This window comes from Pristiophorus japonicus, chromosome 7 (genome assembly GCF_044704955.1).
Source record: "Pristiophorus japonicus isolate sPriJap1 chromosome 7, sPriJap1.hap1, whole genome shotgun sequence".
NCBI lineage: Eukaryota > Metazoa > Chordata > Chondrichthyes > Pristiophoridae > Pristiophorus > Pristiophorus japonicus.
In genome coordinates, this window is record NC_091983.1 from 199,388,361 (window position 1) to 199,408,981 (window position 20,621).

A 20,621-nucleotide genomic window follows, 5' to 3' on the forward strand; every position below is an offset into this window, starting at 1 on the left:
TAACGTGGATAAATCTACTTTGGTAGGAAAAACAAAGACAAAATATTATTTAAATGGTGATGGCTTGGGAAGTGTCGATGTATAGAGGGACCTGGGTGTCCTTGTACACCAATCATTGAAAGCAAACATGCAGGTGCAGCAAGCAATTAGGAAGGCAAATGGTATGTTGGCCTTCATTGCAAGAGGATTTGAGTACAGGAGCAAGGATGTCTTAGTACAGTTATACAGGGCCTTGGTAAGACCGCACCTGGAGTATTGTGTGCACTTTTGGTCTCCTTACCTAAGAAAGGATATACTCATCATAAAGGGAGTGCAGCGAAGGTTCACCAGACTGATTCCTGGGATGGCAGGACAGTCGTATGAGGAGAGATTGGGTCGACTAGGCCTGTATTCAATAGAGTTTAGAAGAATGATCTCATTGAAACGTATAAAATTCTGACTGGGTTGGATAGGCTGGTTGTGGAGAGGATGCTTCCCCTGGCTGGGAAGTCTAGAACAAGGGGTCACAGTCTCAGGATATGGGGTAGGAAATTTAGGACCAAGATGAGGAGAATTTTTTTTCACTCAGAGGGTGGTGAACCTGTGGAATCCTCTACCATAGAAGGCTGTGGAGGCCAAGTTACTGAATATATTTAAGAGGGAGATAGATTTCTAGAAACAAAAGCCAACAAGGGGTATGGGGGAAAAGCGGGAATATGGTGTTGAGATAGAGGATCAACCATGATCATATTGAATGGCAGTGCAGGCTCGAAGGGCCAAATGGCCTATTACTGCTCCTATTTTCTATGTTTTTGTGTTTCTAAATGTGGGCCCATTGAAGGAAGAGACAGGAGAAATTATAATGGGCAATAAGAAAATGGCATTAAACAAATACTTTGTATCTGTCTTCATGGTAGAAAACACAAAAAACATTCCAGAAATAATGGAGAACCAAGGGTCTATAGAGAATGAGGAACTTAAAGAAATCAGTATAAGTAAAGACATAGTATTTGAAGAAATTAATAGGACTAAGTGGCGACAAATCCCCTGGACCTGACGACTTCTCATCCATTCAGAGAGGTAGCTGCAGAGATAGTAGATGCACTAGTATTCATCTTCTGGAATTCCCCAAATTCTAGAACAGTTCCCAAGGATTGCAAGGTAGCAAATATAACCCGGCTATTTAAGGAATGAGGAAGAGGAAAAAACAGGGAACTATAGCCCAATTAGCCTGACATCAATAGTAGGCAAAAGGCTAGAATCTATTATTAGGGATGTGGTAAAAGGCACTTAGAGAATCGTAATATGATTAGGCAGAGTCAACATGGTTTTGTAAAAGGGAAATCAAGTTTGACAAATCTTTGAGTTTTTTTTGAAGAGGTAACTAATAAGATGGATAAGGGGGAAACCAGTGGATGAAATGTATTTGGATTTTCAAAAAGCATTCGATAAGGTTAACATGCAGCTACACAAGCAATTAGGAAAGCAAATGGTATGTTAGCTTTTATTACAAAGGGATTAGAGTATAAGTGTAAAGTCTAACTGCAATTATACAAGACATTGGTGAGGCCACACCTGGGGTACTGTGTACAGTTCTGGTCTCTTTACCTAAGGAAATATTAACTTGCCTTAGAGGGAGTGCAACAAAGGTGCACTAGATTGGTTCCTGGGATGAGGGGATTGCCCTATGAGATTGAGTAGACTAGGCCTATATTCCATAGAGAAGGTGGTGATCTAATTGAAACATATAAAATTCTTAAGGGGCTTGACAGGGTTAATGCCGAGAAGATGCTTCCCCTGGCTGGGGAATCTATAACATGGGGTCTCAATCTCAAAATAAAGGGTCGGCCATTTAGGACTGAGATGAGGAGAAATTTCTTCACTCAATGGGATGTGAATTTTTGGAATTCTCGACCATAGAGAGCTGTGGATGCTCAGTCGTTGAGTACATACAAGACGGAGGTCAATAGATTTTTGGGAACGAAGGGAATTAAGGGATATTGGGATAGTGCGAGAAGGTGGAGTTGAGGTAGAAGATCAGCCATGATCTTGTTACAGGCTCAAAGGGCCAAATGGCCCACTCCAGCTCCTATTCTTTATGTTCTTGTATTCTTTCTGAAAAAAGCTAATCCTCCTTACTCGCCCATTACAATTCCCAATTTACTTTTCTGGCGGTGTTATGAGGTTGCTGGCAACCAGATCATCTAATCTAAAAGGGCTTGCTGCAAACTTTCAATGGCCACTTTCTTTGGCTGATACCAGGTAGAAACCTAGTAAAATGATGCAGGAAGTGTTTTGTCACCACTCGCATGTCATTCCCATACAATTTAAATTACCCACTTATTTTGGAGTGCTTCCTGCCTCATTCAAAGGATGTTCCAGCAAATGTGCAAAAGGGCTTACACCGGAATTATGAGTTGCCTCTTTAATTTCCTCTGCCTAATGCCCCAGAAACAAGCAAGTTACACCTCAGAAAATCAGCTCCATACTCTTTATAAAACAGGAACTAGGGGTGTACTTATGTCTGAAGTAGATAGAATGCAATTAGTTAACTGTTCATATGACTAAAGTCTTACTTCTTGACAATTATTGGACTTGTGTCTTGGTTATTTGGTACAATCAGCAGTTGAATTTCTTTTAAAGTTGCAGATGCCCACTTTGCTTTGCTTTTTTTAAAAAGTAGTTCTATGTTAGGGTTCTTTGATCATCTGCCAGGAGAAGCCAATTAAACCTTAGCTCAAGGGTAACTGAACCTAAATTACAACTGGTAAGAGTTGGAAGTTCATGAACCATTTAAGCATCATGTTCAGCTAACTAAAACTTCTACTTTTAGAAATGTGTGCAAGCCTATCAAGGTTTTCTAAACATTTGTGCTTTTGCTTTTAACTTTTTGGTGAATTTAGTACTTTTCAGTGAGATGTTGGTGTTGGGGAAAGGAATGGTTTCTCATTATGGGCATCCAGGGTCAGTATCAAACATTCCCAGATCAAGTATAGCATAATTAGATGCTCTGTTTACTTTGCCCCAAAATATGGTTCAGCCCTAACCTCGGAAGAACACCCCTACTGAATCAGTGTAACATTTCTATTTCCAACACCAGCCACCCTGATTGTAGTAATTGGTACTGATTTAAGGATTGTTTCGTGCTTTGCGCCCATGCCCAATAGGAGCCAGATTGAAAATGCATAAACTCATTTGGCATAGGATCATAACTGCTTGCAGACAGAGGACATTTACATTCTGTCAGTTATGGACTGGATCACAGTAAAGTATCATGCATTAATAGATGCTAAAGTATATTCATAAAACTTTAACAGGGATTGTTATATGGTGCAGAAAGTACTTGCAACTGAGCTTTTCAGCTTAAGTGACACTGTCACCTCCCTATGATAGCAAAGAGTGTAAATTTAAAAACCTGACTTTGTTGTGCACACACTAACAATACAGGGCCCAAATTTCCCCAGGAGTTGCTCTGGTCTTTTTTGGAGCAACTTGATTTTTCTGGGAGTATCTTTTTAGTTGCAATTCTGGCCATTTAATTTGCATCAGTGTAAGTGAGTTAGTTAGGTTTTTTTTTTCAAAAGGGGGCATTACCAGCCACTTGCACCTGTTTTGGCCATTTAAGCAAGATTAGCCAGCTTCAAACTGACTTAGACCAGCGTAAGTGGGCACTCCTGTACGTTCAGAAAAACCTTGTGGTGACGTAAGAAATCAGTGCAGGCAGCCAGAGGTTCAGGGGAGGAGGGGGGGAACCTTGCAAAGCACTAAACACCTTCACAACATTAAAGAAGCATAAATACATTTAAAGCACCAAGCACTAAACAAAACAGTACATTTGCACCAAGCACTAAAAGTAATCAGCAATTAATTAATAAAAAATAGATGGAACCCTGCACCTAAAGCACCAAGACCAAAGTAATATGCAATCAATCAGTAAATAACAAATAAAAAATAGAAGTCCTACCTTAGGGAACGCAGCAGGCCACCAATGAGGGAGCCCATTCGGCCAGGTGCTTTGGGCCCCTCCCAGACAGCCTGCAGCGCGCACTCAGATTCGGCCTGCCAAGATCTACTGCACATGCGCGCAGACTCTAGCATGCATGTGCAGAGGTCCCGGCATGGTTTTCAGCGCCAGGACCAGGCTCCACCCCAATCCACGCTACACCATCACAGAGGAGAGGCCAGAATCGCGAGGAAGATTTTCGGCACGCTTGGAGGCAGACATAAGCGGCGCACCTCGGGTGAGAACGCCAGAAAAAGGGGTTGGAGAAATTTGAGCCCATAGACTTTACTCACCTGACCAGAGCCTAACACTTTGCCAAAATGTTTACATAGGATTAGAATCTGATTCACTTTGCCCTGAACTTCACACTATACACTACAATGACACATTCCTATCATACAAATCATTGCACATTTGATTCGATCAAAATGGGGAACAGGTAAGGATGAGGGGAAAATACAAGCACCAGATCTTCAGATGGAGGGGAAGAATCAATCAGGATGCTGGAAGACTGGGTTCAATGTCTGTCTGCACTTCTTGTAGTTACAGGGAATCCTAAATGCATAAATCTCAGTACAGATTCATAGGCCCGGAATTTCCTCGGAGCTCCTGCTCCATCCCATAACTTTGTTGGAAGTGCAACGGAAATCCTATTTACTCGTGTAAACAGTGGGGGGGGGGGGGGGGGGGGCTGAACCACACTTGTGGTTTGTACAGCGGCAGAGCAGGAAAAGCTCTGGGGAAATTCTGGTCGTGGTTTTGTATTCTGCCAAATGAACAAAAATGCTTATTGATGACTTTTACTGTATATTTCCTCCATTTTTCCCCCCCCATTTGATTTAAAATGAACTTCAAGTTTTGGAATTTCAAACTATGCCATTGTGGGACAATCTTGGTATAATTTATGTTAAAAATAATCATCGTAGGCAGTCCCTCGAAACGAGGATGACTTGTTTCCATGCCAAAAAAGGATGAGTTCACAGGTGTTTCAATGAAGGACCCAAACTACATCCTCAAGGATGGAAGATGCCTGTGCGTGGATTTTCTTTTTAAACATGTGGTGGCCATTGCACACCAGCCACCACACAGGCTCGACAGAGCTAGGTCTTGGTCCAGTGGCAAGGATTACCCAAGACCACTGAAGACCAGCTCTGCAGTATGGGCTGGCCCGTGCTGCCCCTGGGCCCCTGGCCCCAAACTCACGCCTCCCCTGGGCCCCGATCACAACCCTCTACAGTCTCTCGCCGCTCCTTCTCCCCGACCTCGCTGCTCCTGCTGTATCTGCCCACGCTCCAATCAATCATCGACCTGGACCTTGATGACATTACTCTTCGATGCCCTCGCCCTCCTGTACCAGCTCACGCTGCTCCCTGGAGTAGTATGCCGTTCCTTTTATGGCCCCAACCTGCCGCTGGTGTTCTCACGCAGGTCGGGGCCTTCACACTGCTCCCAGAGGCCTCCACGCCGCTCCTTTTATGGCCCCTCTAATAATACTATTAAGTTAGAGGTAAATTCAAAAAACAGCATAGCTTGCAAATATAGTTTACGATTCAGACAAAGAGTCTGGAAGAGAACGAAAGTTAAGAGATTCCAGTGAACATTCATAACTACTGAGGTGGGGATGATTCTATTCACATGGCCCAGCATGTGGTTTGCTGAGAATATATTTCTTCCAGTTAAAGTTCAAGCGAAGGCATGAGTCTTTTCCCCAAAGGGGAGTTCTTCAGATTATACAGCATCATTAATAAACAGAACAAAGGCTGCCCAGCAACAGTTTTTGTAGTGTCATGAGAAAAATGCTACGGTCAATATGCTATCCCTGAAATGTGCATACAGAGAACTGTGGAAACTGGGACATGGAATAAATTTAAGACAGAAATAGACAGTTTCTTAAATGATATGGGGATAAGGGGTTATGGGGAGCAGGCAGGGAAGTGGAGCTGAGTCCATGATCAGATCAGCCATGATTTTATTTAATGGCAGAGCAGGCTCGAGGGGCCGTATGGCCTACTCCTATTTTTTATGTTCTTATAAAGCATAAAAATTATCAACTGGATAAACGTTTATCCAATGAATGGACCAAATTAAGTACAATCAGCAAAACTGTTTTCTGTCAATAATTCTATCCAACAAGTTGAAGTTATTTTTATAGTGCCTTTAAAGTAGCAAACATCCCAAGGCACTTAAAGTAGTAAAAATGATGCTGAGCATCATTAGAGAGTTGACCGAAGGCTTTTAAAAATGGAGAGTGAGTTAAGGAAAACAGATATAGAAACATAGAAAATAGATGCAGGAGTAGGCCATTCGGCCCTTCGAGCCTTTCAATGAGTTCATGGCTGAACATGCAACTTCAGTACCCCATTCCTGCTTTCTCGCCATACCCCTTGATCCCCCTAGTAATAAGGACTACATCTAACTCCTTTTTGAATATATTTAGTGAATTGGCCTCAACAGCTTTCTGTGGTAGAGAATTCCACAGGTTCACCACTCTCTGGGTGAAGAAGTTTTTCCTCATCTCGGTCCTAAATGGCTTACTCCTTATCCTTAAGACCCCTGGTTCTGGACTTCCCCAACATTGGGAACATTCTTCCTGCATCTAACCTGTCTAAACCCATCAGAATTTTAAACGTTTCTATGAGATCCCCTCTCATTCTTCTGAACGCCAGTGAATACAAGCCCAGTTGATCCAGTCTTTCTTGATAGGTCAGTCCCGCCATCTCGGGAATCAGTCTGGTGAACCTTCGCTGCACTCCCTCAATAGCAAGAATGTCCTTCCTCAAGTTAGGAGACCAAAACTGTACACAATACTCCAGGTGTGGCCTCAATAAGGCCCTGTACAACTATAGTAACACCTCCCTGCCCCTGTACTCAAATCCCCTTGCTATGAAGGCCAACATGCCATTTGCTTTCTTAACCGCCTGCTGTACCTGCATGCCCAACCTTCAATGACTGATGTACCATGACACCCAGGTCTCGTAGCACCTCCCCTTTTCCTAATCTGTCACCATTCAGATAATAAATAGTCTGTGTCTCTGTTTTTACCACCAAAGTGGATAACCTCATATTTATCCACATTATACTTCATCTGCCATGCATTTGCCCACTCACCTAACCTATCCAAGTCACTCTGAAGCCTCATAGCATCCTCCTCGCAGCTCACTGCCACCCAACTTAGTGTTATCTGCAAATTTGGAGATACTACATTTAATCCCCTCGTCTAAATCATTAATGTACAATGTAAACAGCTGAGGCCCCAGCACAGAACCTTGTAGTACCCCACTAGTCACTGCCTGTCATTCTGAAAAGTACCCATTTACTCCTACTCTTTGCTTCCTGTCTGCCAACCAGTTCTCAATCCACGTCAGCACACTACCCCCAATCCCATGTGCTTTAACTTTGCACATTAATCTTGTGAGGGACCTTGTCGAAAGCCTTCTGAAAGTCCAAATATACCACATCAACTGGTTCTCCCTTGTCCACTCTATTGGAAACATCCTCAAAAAATTCCATAAGATTTGTCAAGCATGATTTCCCTTTCATAAATCCATGCTGACTTGGACCTATCATGTCACCTCTTTCCAAATGCGCTGCTATGACATCCTTAATAATTGATTCCATCATTTTACCCACGACCGATGTCAGGCTGACCGGTCTATAATTGCCTGTTTTCTCTCTCCCTCCTTTTTTAAAAAAGTGGGGTGACATTGGCTACCCTCCACTCCATAGGAACTGATCCAGAGTCTATGGAATGTTGGAAAATGACTGTCAATGCATCCACTATTTCCAAGGCCACCTCCTTAAGTACTCTGGGATGCAGTCCATCAGGCCCTGGGGATTTATCAGCCTTCAATCCCATCAATTTCCCCAACACAATTTCCCGACTAATAAGGATTTCCGTCAGTTCCTCCTTCTTACTAGACCCTCTGACCCCTTTTATATCCGGAAGGTTGTTTGTGTCCTCCTTAGTGAATAACGAACCAAAGTACTTATTCAATTGGTCTGCCATTTCTTTGTTCCCCGTTATGACTTCCCCTGATTCTGACTGCAGAGGACCTATGTTTGTCTTTACTAACCTTTTTCTCTTTACATATCTATAGAAACATTTGCAGTCCGTCTTAATGTTCCCTGCAAGCTTCCTCTCGTACTCTATTTTTCCTGCCCTAATCAAACCATTTATCCTCCTCTGTCGAGTTCTAAATTTCTCCCAGTCCCCGGGTTCACTGCTATTTCTGGCCAATTGGTATACCACTTCCTTGGCTTTAATACTATCCCTGATTTCCCTTGATAGCCACGGTTGAGCCACCTTTCCTTTTTTATTTTTACACCAGACAGGGATGTACAATTGTTGTAGTTCATCCATGCGGTCTCTAAATGTCTGCCATTGCCCATCCACAGTCAACCCCTTAAGTATCATTCGCCAACCTATCCTAGCCAAGGCAAAGGTGTTTAGGGAGAGAATTCCAGATGTAGAATCAAGATAGCTGGAGACAATATCGTTGAAGATGGAATGGAGCAAAAGGAGCCACAAATGAGCCCAGTCAGAAAAGCAGGAAGCACACACTGGTACAGAAAGCTAAAGGAAGTCATGAAGTTCGGAAGTGGGATTTGTAAATGGGGATGAGGATTTTGAATGAAAGTCAGGAAACACAGCAGTAACAAGTGAGCAGGACTTGGTGGATAACAGGATGAGGCACAGATGAGAGTTTCAGCAGCAGTGAGAGCAAGATAAAGGTGAGAGTGGGCAATGCTGGAGACAAGGAAATGGCAGTCTTGGTGATTTCTCAGTTCAGAGTGAAATAGGACAGTTATATACCATCAGATTCTGCTGAAAAAAGTAATGAGATTGGGGTTAGGTTGTAGAGTTTGTGCTGAAAGTCACAGATGATGACTTTGCTCTTATCAATATTCATTGAGAGAACATTAAGGCTTATTCATTACTTGATGTCAGGCAGCACAACAGAGATCATCGAATTGAGGGTGGTAGCAAATAAGTGGAGCGCATCTATGGAGGCTGACCCCACAGCTACAGAAAATGGCATTAAGGGACAGTATATGGATGAATAAGAGGAGGGAGCCAAGGATAGAGCCTTGGGCAATGCGAGAGGAAAATATATTGTAGGAGATATGCTGGAACAGGTAGGAGTGGAACAAACCATCAACAGTGCCATGGAGATGGATCATAGAGGGGAGATAGTGGAGCAGTCGACAGTATTGAACACCTTGCAGACAATGTTCCCTCGAATTTTTTTTTTTTTTGAGGGGGGAGGGGGGCGCGCATTCGCAGAACTCCTGGAGGGATAACGCATCACAGCCACAGTGACTGAGGATGTCATTGATAACTTTGATCGGGGCATCTCAGTCCTGTGGACCAGGTTGAAACTGAACTGGAGGGATTCAAACAGGAACTGGTGGACGAGTTGAATATGGAAGAGAATGATAATGTGTTTGAGGGTTTTATCAGTAAAATTGGGTAAAATAAAATATTTAGAATTAATAGAACTGAAGGAAGATGGAACTGCCATTACATGTAATAATGTTATAGTATTATAATACACAGGATTATCAGAATGCACAAATAATGTATGCGGAATGGCTTTTCAGCCATTTTACATCCTGAGCATTGGGTTGGAGAATCGTATAGGGACACAGGTGCATGTGGAGGAATACAGTGCAGTAATATAAATCTTTTGCAGTCAAGCCTGAAGGGAAAGACAAGTAAAGGAATATATTTACATTAAAAACCATTACATTTTAATTATTGCACGTTCACAGTTAAGGATGCCGAATCCAGCTGTGATATCTTTTCAGAGTATTGTTTCATTTTCCTGAGAAAAAGAGGAAGAAAGGAACATTCATTCGAATGCTAAGTGCCCCTGGCTCTGTGCAGATTGAAACATTTTAATTACTTGTTGGCATTTTTCCTAGGATCTAACTTGGATCCTAAGGACTACTACGGGTAAAATTGAAGTAAACAGAAAAGAAAAAAAATCGGGTGGTGTATACAATGGGCTTCCGATTCCCTCTCGCCTGTTCTGCACTACTGCCCAATCGTAATTTCACCCAAGACAGTTCCTAGAATTCCTTGCAAACTCCTCAATCTTATTTTAATAGAAACACAATGTAATTAATAAAATGGCTTTCTAATTGGTCCAAATAGTGATGTGCTATTATCTGTCTGGTGCTTTCAGGGATTAATCAGATCCCAGAACCATAAAGGATTCTGAGTCAAGCTACCTCAGGATCTGTGAGCAATGCCATTGGAAATCTATTAGTTTTTCATAAAATACTGGCTAGCTATTACTCAAAAAAAACCTGGCAGAGTGTTATTTTTTTTTTTAAAACAGATATATCTTGTGGGTCATAAGAAATAGCAATTAAAAAGGTGGGATAATTTGGTTTTATCGTCAAGCAAACACTATCCCTTCAGCAACATTTCTGCTTTGCAGGAAGGTTAAATTATGTGGTGATTATCAGTCCCCAATTCATTCCACACTTTCAAGTAGTCTCTTACAATGACTTGGCTGCTCATTCTTCTGGGAGAATCTAGCAATTAAGCTTTACTTTAAAGAAATGTGAGAAATAAACAAAAGCTGACTTCAAACAAAAACACATGGCCACAAGAAGTTCAAAGCCATAATCAAAACTCTTCAGAAACAATGAGTCAACAAAGGATTTCAAAGGCATAAAACATGCAACTATTGTTGCGGACAGTAAATATGTTCAAAATAATCCCATTCAACTTTTTCTTCTGCGGTTTATAAATGCTTTTCCTCAAATGAACTGTTTCTGTGAGAGAAAGGGAGGAGATCAAGGAAAATGGCAGCTAAAATTAATTGAACTCACGGCAAGTCTTCAAGTTTGGAGGCATCATGACGTGGATCAAGAAGATCGTAACCACATTCGTTGTAAATTTCCAAGTAGGAAATGTGGGTTGTGTAGACTTTGCTGCTGTCCTGTTCCAAAGGAAATCAAACAAAATAAAAATAGCAAATGAGCCCCGATACAGATGGCTGGGTGTATAATTTATTATGGCAAACTCGACAGTTTTACATTTTCATATCAAGACTTTCAGCTCAACAGTTTCCTCCAACAATTTTTTTAAAATCTCAGATTGGGCAACACCCCTTTCATTCAACAGGTCACGCAAGGAAAAAAGAACTAAAGCTGTTTTTTTTCCATTTAGCCAACATCAGGCAGTACAAGGTGCTGCCGTCTGACGCAATGAAGCAGCAATGGCACTGCGTGGTCCAGCGTTGGCAGCTGAGTCACAGTAGCTAGGTGCAGAAACATGCTGGATTAATTCAGGAGCAAGACATGGGCCTGTTTTTTCTATCATTGCCAGTACTCCAGCGGGGAGGGAATTTTGCTAAACACACTGAACTCGCTATAGCTCCAGGGGGTCCTCACCACTTCAAGGGCAAATCTGAAGATATGGAGGAAATTTCCAAAACATGGAAGGGGCCAGACGATCAAGAAGTCAATTTTTGTTAGGCCTTGGACTTACCCAAGGCCTAAAAAATGTTGGTTGGGACATATATGAAGACAGAGGAGGCCACTACTTGACCTTCATCCTGCAACTTAGGATAGCAGAGGTAAACCCCTTAAGGACTACCATCACCCTCTTCTAGTGATCCCTAAGATTGGTGGAAAAGCAGCAAAAATGGGGGGCTTGCTGGCTCCCGACTCCCCCTAGCATTTATTTGTAGCAGGCAGATAGCAAAAGCATGGCTGACAGCTAATTAGAGACCGGTTAGCCTGACATCAGTATTGGGGAAAATGTTGGAATCAATTATTAAAGATGAAATAACAGCACATTTGGAAAACAGTGACAGGATCAGTCCAAGCCAACATGGATTTATGAAAGGGAAATCATGCTTGACAAATCTTCTGGAATTTTTTGAGGATGTAACTAGCAGAGTGGACAAGGGAGAACCAGTGGATGTGGTGTATTTGGACTTTGAAAAGGCTTTTAACAAGGTCCCACACAAGAGATTGGTGTGCAAAATCAAAGCACATGGTATTGGGGGTAATATACTGACGTGGATAGAGAACTGGTTGGCAGACAGGAAACAGAGAGTCGGGATAAACGGGTCCTTTTCAGAATGGCAGGCAGTGACTAGTGGAGTGCTGCAGGGCTCAATGCTGGTACCCCAGCTATTTAAATTAATGGTTTGGATGAAGGAATTGTGTGCAATATCTCCAAGTTTGCAAATGACACTAAGCTTGGCGGCAGTGAGAGCTGTGAGGAGGACGCTAAGAGGCTGCAGAGTGACTTGGACAAATTAGGTGAATGGGCAAATGCGTGGCAGATGCAGTATAATGTAGATAAATGTGAGTTTATCCACTTTGGGGGCAAAAACACAAAGGCAGAATATTATCTGAATGGCGGCAGATTAGGAAAAGGGGAGGTGCACTGAAACCTGGGTGTCATGGTTCATCAGTCACTGAAAGTTGGCATGCAGGTACAGCAGACGGTGAAGAAGGCAAATGGTATGTTGGCCTTCATAGCTAGGGGATTTGAGTATAGGAGCAGGGAGGTCTTACTGCAGTTGTACAGGGCCTTGGCGAGGCCGCACTTGGAATATTGTGTTCAGTTTTGGTCTCCTAATCTGAGGAAGGACGTTCTTGCTATTGAGGGAATGCAGCGAAGGTTCACCAGACTGATTCTCGGGATGGCTGGACTGACATGAGGAGAGACTGGATCAATTGGGCCTTTATACACTGGAGTTTAGAAGAATGAGAGGGCATCTCATAGAAACATATAAAATAATGACGGGACTGGACAGGTTAGATGCGGGAAGAATGTTCCCAATGTTGGGGAAATCCAGAACCAGGGGACACAGTCTAAGGATAAGGGGTAAGCCATTTAGGACTGAGATGAGGAGAAACTTCTTCACTCAGAGTTGTTAACCTGTGGAATTCCCTACCACAGAGAGTTGTTGATGCCAGTTCATTGGATATATTCAAGAGGGAGTTATATATGGCCCTTGCAGCTAAAGAGATCAAGGGGTATGGAGAGAAAGCAGGAAAGGGGTACTGAGGTGAATGATCAGCCATGATCTTATTGAATGGTGGTGCCGGCTCGAAGGACTGAATGGCCTACTCTTGCACCTATTTTCTATGTTTCTATGAATCCTGGTGTGGGCAGAGGGAGGGAAAGAGAAGTTGAGGAGGGAACACTGCAATAGGCATCATCATTCATTTTTTTTTCCTAGTTTTCCACCATTCTCCTGCTCTCTTCCCAGTAATTCTTAAGAATGAGGCTCCGATGTCAGCTAGGGCATCAGGTGACAAGGTGTTTCCCTTCCTAATGATCACTCCACAGTGAATAGGTGTATCTCCCATTTGGAGAGTACAGAGCAGCAACGGTAGATCAAGGGGCGATTACCTGTCTGCAGCCGAGGGGGGATGCTGGAGAGCAGGGAAGAGAACGATAGCATGCCGAGCAAAAGAAAGGTAAAAAATAATAAGTTTTTCTCAGCAGCAACATCTATGAGTGTACAAAAGCAAAATACTGCAAATACTTTATAAGTGTATAGTGCACACTTGATTAAAGGTAGCAATTCACTCATGTTCGCCTTGTATGACTTGCATTTGAATCTTCAGGTGCTGCAGTGGTGTATTTTAAGTCATACAAGGTGAAACACGAGTAAATTGCCACCTTTAACCAGCTGTGTAGCTTGTAATTGTTACTCCGTGGTGGCAAAGGGGCTGAGATTTAATCAGCAATGAAGCTGGTGTGGATATTGGAGGACAAATAGAATTTACCTAGCATGTCAGACAAGTACAACAGCCCTATAAAATAACACGCATCTCCATTGTAGGCTGTATGCAGCACAAATGATTTAAACTCCTGTACGGCATGGGCCGACCAGTCACCTTTATACTGGGTATACTGTACAGAAATTAAAACTGAACAGAACTTCTCGAACTGCTGGGAACTTAGTGAAGGACGAAGATGCTGCCACAGGGATAATTACAGCAGTTAATGACTTTTCCATAACTAAACTGAGGCCCGCAGGAGGGAAACTCTGCCAGCGTTATTTTTGTTAAGTTTCTTGTGTCCCCTGCTAAGACAGCTAGGCCAGGTAAAGAACATACACGAAAGCTTAACCAGACCATTAGTTAGACTTTCATAACTTTCCTCTTCCAGATGGCAATGCCTCAACCAGCAAGCTGACTTATGTGATGAAACGCTCTACATATATGGTTTAGAAACAGTTGGAAATTTAGGCTTCAGCTGAGACTTGAACACATGACATAAGAACATAAGAAATAGGAACAGGATTAGGCCGTTTGGCCCCTCAAGCCTGCTCCGCCATTCAATAAGATCATGGCTGATCTGATCATGGACTCAGCTCCACTTCCCTGCCTGCTTCCCATAATCCTTCACTCCCTTAACACTCAAAAATCTGTCTACCTCAGCCTTAAATATATTCAATGACCCAGCCTCCACAGCTCTCTGGGGCAGAGAATTCTACAGATTTACGACCCTGAGAAGAGATTCCTCCTCATCTCACTTTTAAATGGGCGGCCCCTTATTCTGAAACTGCGCTCCCTAATTCTCGATTCCCCCACGAGGGGAAACGTCCTCTCTGCATCTACTCTGTCAAGCCCCCTCAGTATCTTATGTTTCAATAAGATCACCTCTCATTCTTCTAAACTCCAATGAGTATAGACCCAACCTTTCTTCATAAGTTAACCACTTCATTTCAGGAATCAACCTAGTGAACCTTCTCTGAACTGCCTCCAAAACAACTATATCCCTCCTTAAATAAGGAGGCCAAAACTGTACGCAGAACTCCAGATGTGGCCTCATCAAAAGCCTGTACAGTTTTAGCAGGACTTCCCTACTTTTGTGTTTTCCTGTCTGCTGTGACCGCTTCAGAATCCAGTGAATTTTGGTAGATTACAACCAATGCAACCACTATCGCTGCAGCACTTCTTTTAAGACCCTGGGATGCAAGCCATCAGGTCCAGGGGACTTGTCCACCTTTAGTCCCATTATTTTACTGAGTACTACTTCTTTGATGATAGTGATTGTTTTAAGTTCCACCCTCCCTTTATTATCTATCTATTGGGGATGTTTTGAGTGTCTTTCTACCATGAAGACTGATACAACATAATGTGTGTTCAAATTCTCTGCCATTTCCCTGTTCACCATTATTAATTCCCCAGTCTCATCCTCCAATGGACCAACATTTACTTTAGCGACTCTCTGTTTATATACCTGTAGAAGTACTTACTATTTGTTTTTATATTGCTTGCTAGTTTACTCTCAATCTATCTTCCCTCTCAATTTTTTAGTCATCCTTTGATGCTATAGAAGTTTGATGCCTTTCTGCTCAACCTTTTTCTTTCTAAAACATTAAATCTAAAAATAAAAATATAAAGCACATGGTCTTTTGGTCTGAATTCCTGTAGTGATTCTTTCTCCCTCTGCTCACTATTTTCTTCACAAGCTAATTCATGATATATAGCAATAACAGGTTTCCTCATGTTCCACTTCATACTTACATAAATGTCAATATTTGGACAACACTACTTCCCTTGCAACTGTAACCAAACCCCCTATTGTTTTACGATTAGAAGCACAAGTAAGTTGAAACTAACAGAAGAGACACATTACCTTCTGAAACTCTCCAAACATGTATGAGAGTGTCCTGGGAATGATACCTCGGTCACTGTACCGCTCGGCCCCTCCTGTGACAGTGAATGTCTTCCCACTGCCTGTCTGCCCATAAGCAAAAATAGTGCCATTGTAGCCTGCAAGGACACTGGACAGGAAGACAAACAAATATTAGTGTGCAGAACTAGAAACAGATTACAGATAACTGGAACCACACATTTTAACATAAATTGTGTTTTAACATAATCACTATCACAATCATTTATGGACCAACAGATAACAATGGCCTAGATTTTCCCCTTCAGTGGGAATCCTGCCAGAACAGTGACTGGTCAGGTTTTCTACCCACATGTTGATCCCTGCATTGACCTCGTCAGTATTCACCAGGTCAGCCTCATTATAATATTTTTAGTGCGCTCCCAGTGTTATCACCACCTGTGGTCACAAGTTCATCGACAGGAAAGGGTGGACTGAGGCTGCTCAAGGTTCTGCAGCCTTGGAGAAGAGGAGCAACTGCCACTGAGGCAGCTGAAGGGAATGGCCACTTAGAAATGTTTAAAACTAAGCGGATTCAGAAATGTAATCGATCGGCCTATCATTTGAACTTGAAATCCCATCCTTCTCGCCATTGCTGCTCTGGACACCAGGGATACAGTGGGTTTCCGGCATGCTGCAGTGCGATAGCAAGAGCAAAAACTTGCATTTATATAGCATTTTTAGCACAATCACCAATGGTGGAGCGAAGGGCAGGGAGAGTGCACAAGTGGCCAGAGTTAGAGGAACGGAGAGTGGCGGAGGAGAAGGGTTGTAGGGCTGCAGGGGGTTACACAGATATGGGCTAGAATTTTCACCTTTGCGTCGGGTTGAGTGCGTGCGGGCAGCATAACGGGTCCGCAGCGCGATGTTCCGAGCAACACGCTGCTCAGAGCGACTTTCACTGGCCCTATTAAAAGGTGCGGGTCAGATAATGTCTTCGATGACTTGTTTCAAGCCTTGTACTGAACTCATGTGAAGGTGGATGGAAGGCGTCAAAGAAAGGCCACAGTAAAACTTTTGAACGGTGGATAGGCAAAAGCACAGTTCTCTAATTCTTCATTGCATACTCTTGTGGAGGCTGTCAGAGCATGCTGGTCCTCTTCCCTGCTGACAGGCAAAGGAGACCTCCACAAGCAACAAAAAGGGTCTGGCAGGATATTGCTGAGCAGGTTAGCAGCAGGGATGTGGTGAGGAGGACCTGGATACAGCGCAGGAAGTGCTTCAATGATCTTATGAGGTCCAGAAAGGTGAGTGCAATGCCCCTCATCTTGAAGTGCCTGTCAAGACATCCCCATCACTCTGCCTTCCCAAGCCTACTCCTGAACATCATTACTCACACCAACATACCTTGCACATCCACCCAGCCCTCTGTGCACATACTCACATTTCCATCTGACTAACCATCCCTCACATTCCTAATATAATAGGAACAGAGGAACAGGAGTAGGCCATTGAGCCCCTCGAGCTTGTTCCGCTATTCAATGAAATCATGGCTGATCTTGAACGTTTTATCGACTCCCAAATCCGTGCCCATCTTTCCCGAAATTCCATGTTTGAATCCCTTCAATCTGGTTTCCGCCCCTGCCACAGTACCGAAATGGCTCTCATCGAAGTCACAAATTACATCTTTTGTGACTGTGACAGAGGTAAACTATCCCCCCTCATCCTTCCGGACTGGTCTGCAGCCTTTGACACAGTGCACCACTCCATCCCTCCTCCAACGCCTCTCCACCATCGTCCAGCTGGTTAGGACTGCACTCGTGCATGGTTCAATTCTTATCTATTTAAGCGTAACCAGAAAATCTTCTGCAATGGCTTCTCTTCCCACTCCCGCATCGTTACCTCTGGTGTCCCCCACAGATCTATCCTTGGCCTCCTCCTATTTCTCATCTGTATGCTGCCCCTTGGCCATATCATCCAAAAACACAGGTGTCATTTTCCACATGTATGCTGACACCCAACTCTACCTCTCCACCACTTCTTTCGACCCCTCCATGGTCTCTTAAATTGTCAGACTGCTTATCCGACATCCAATACTGGATGAGCAGAAACTTTCTTCAATTAAATATCAGGAAAACCGAAGCCATTGTCTTTGGTCCCCGCCACAAACTGCAATCCCTAGCATCTATTGGAGGCTAAACCAGACAGTTTGCAACCGAGTCATCATATTTGATCCTGAAATGAGCTTCCGGTCACATTATACGCGGCATAACTAAAACCGTCTATTTCCACCTCCGGAACATTGCCCGCCTCTGCCGCAGCTCATCTGTTGCTCATACCCTTATCCATGCCTTTGTTACCACTACACTTGACTACTCCAACACACTCCTAGCTGGCCTCCCACATTCTACCTTACGTAAACTTGAGGTCATCCAAAACTCGGCAGCTTGTGTCCTAACTCGCACCAAGTCCCACTCACCCATCACCCTTGTGCTCGCTGACCTACATTGGCTCCTGTTTAGGCACCGTCTCAATTTCAAAATTCTCATCCTTGTTTACAAATCCCTCCATGGCCTCGCCCTTCCCTATCTCAGTTATCCCTTTCAGCCTCACAACCCCACGAGATGTCTGCGCTCCTCAAATTCTGCCCTCTTGAGCATCCCTGCTTATAACTACTCAACCACTGGCAGCCTTTAGCTTCCTGGGCCCGAAGCACTGGAACGTCCTCCCTAAACCTCGCCGCCTCTCTATCTTTCTTTCCTCCTTAAAACCTACCTCTTTGACCAAGCTTTTGGTCTCTTGCGTAATTTATCGGTTTTGTTTTATAACACTGCTATGAAGCGCCTTGGGACATTTTTACTACACAAGGTGCTATATAAATAAAAGCTGTTGTTGTTGTTGATCTGCAACCTAACTCCATAGACCCGTCTTTGGCCCATAGCTTTTTGTTAACTAAAGGACATCAACCTCTGATTTAAAATTGACAATTGATCTAGCATCAATTGTCATTTACAGAAGAGAGTTCCAAACTTCTACAGGTTGAGCCCCTCTTATCCGGGACTCTCTTATCTGGTACCACCCCCAGCAGGGGGTCGGGTCTGTGTGTGAAAGTGGCGGGAGCTGCTACAGCGTCGAACGTGGGATGGCCGGCGATCCAGAGAATCAGTGCCAGCCTCCCCTCTCCCTCACCGACCACCCACACCCATAGCCCCCGAGAGAGAGACAGCCTGACACTCTCAGACAACTGCAGCCATCGAGCTACACAACGTCTGCCATTTTGCAGCATTCCAGCATCGGTAGACCCGACCTGGGTGAAAGCAACCAGGTCTCTTAGTGTGAGGTCGAGCCCAGCGGCGGTGTCGGGGCCCAGAAGAGGTGGGCGAGCAGCGGGAGGCGAGGAGGTGGGTGAGCAGCGGGAAGAGAGGACGTCGGCCCAAGGACACAGCAGCCAGCCCCAGGACACAGCATGGGTGTTGTTGGTGCCCCAGGTCAGCAGTACCCAGTAAGTCTTGGGGTGGGGGGGGGGGGAAAAAGGGAGTCAGCGTGATCTCCCGTCATCCGGCAAAATCCCTTATCCGGCACTGGCCATTTTAATGCATAACATTTTAGTGATCTATGTACCTGGATCATAGGAGGCTTATAGGCATTGGTACCCCACTCCATCAGTCACCCTCGACAGATGTAACCCGTCCATGCTATCACGCTCACTCAAACTTCTCTTCTTTCCCTCCTTGCAGGAGAAGTGGGGCCACAACAACAGGGAGAGGGAGAGAACTGGAAGTGGCCCTCCAGTAATTGCATGTCTCACAGCACCAAAGGCGACGGCTCTGGAAATGTCAGGAGCTCAAGAGACGTTGGCAGTGGGAGATGGAGAGAGGGGTACATCCCAGCAACCTGCTGACAATTACATCAGATAAAGCCACAGGCTTACAACAACATCATCATAGGCGGTCCCTCAAACGAGGATGACTTGCTTCCACGAGAGTTCACAGATGTTTCAATGAAGGACCTAATGTTTCAGTCCTGAACTCCAGTTGAGGGGGTGGAAGATGCCTGCGTGAATTTTTTTAACGTGTGGTGACCGTTGCACATCATTGCACGGGATTGACAGAGCTAGGTCTTTATCCAGTGGCAAGGGTTAACCAGGACGACTGGAGACCTGCGCTGCTGCATGGACCTAGTGCGCACACATATCGCAGTGTAAGCTGGCCCTTGCTGCCCCTGGGCCCTCTGCTCTTCTGGAACCCGTACCCTCATTTGCCGCACCTCCGCCATGGTATTCCAGGGCCCGTCACCGATATGGTGACTGATGTCAGCAGCCAGTGAAATGTCATCATGTGCATAATGGCAATGTTATCCATTATTATAACACATCTAATTCATCTCTTTACTCTCCCATAGAGTGCATCAACTCTCCAACTGGAGGAGGAAGACGACTCCTCAAAGGAGCATCCAGCCTCTAAGGATGCAGCGTAGGCAGACCCAAGCACACCCAGTACCAGCACAGGTACGCACACCTCGGTGGGTCCGTTGCGCCATAGAGTAGCGTTGTCACCTGGTGTCTCACAATTCACAAGTGAGTAAGAGCAGGTGATGTTGCAGGTGACTGTAAGAGAAGGTATAACCATCCACGACTAACTAAGGAAATAAGGGATGGTATCAAATTGAAAACAAGGGCATACAATGTGACCAAGAATAGTGGGAGGCCAGAACATTGGGAAACTTTTAAAAGCCAGCAAAGAACGACTAAAAAAATGATAAAGAGAGGGAAGAGAGATTATGAAAGTCAACAAGCATGAAATATTAAAACAGATTATAAGAGTTTCTACAGGTACATAAAAAGGAAAAAAGAGTAGCTAAAGTAAATGTTGGTCCCCTAGAGGATGAGACTGGGGAATGAATAATGCGGAACGGGGAAATGGCAGAGACGTTGAACAAATATTTTGTATTGGTCTTCACGGTAGAAGACACTAAAAACATCCCAATAGTGGATAATCAAGAAGCTATAGGAAGGAAGGAACACTATACAATCAT

The 20,621-nt window shown here is 44.0% G+C and overlaps 1 protein-coding gene across 1 annotated transcript in view; it reads right to left on the bottom strand.

The window, feature by feature from the left end:
* kif6 (kinesin family member 6) overlaps positions 1–20,621 on the bottom strand; it is a 768,544-nt gene that overhangs the window by 690,211 nt on the left and 57,712 nt on the right. The window contains exons 4-5 of the mRNA XM_070885702.1: positions 15,612–15,759; positions 10,826–10,935 (exon numbers count right to left, since the gene is read on the bottom strand). Of these exons, the coding sequence (XP_070741803.1) occupies positions 10,826–10,935; positions 15,612–15,759 (258 nt within the window). The remainder of the gene's footprint in view (positions 1–10,825; positions 10,936–15,611; positions 15,760–20,621) is intronic.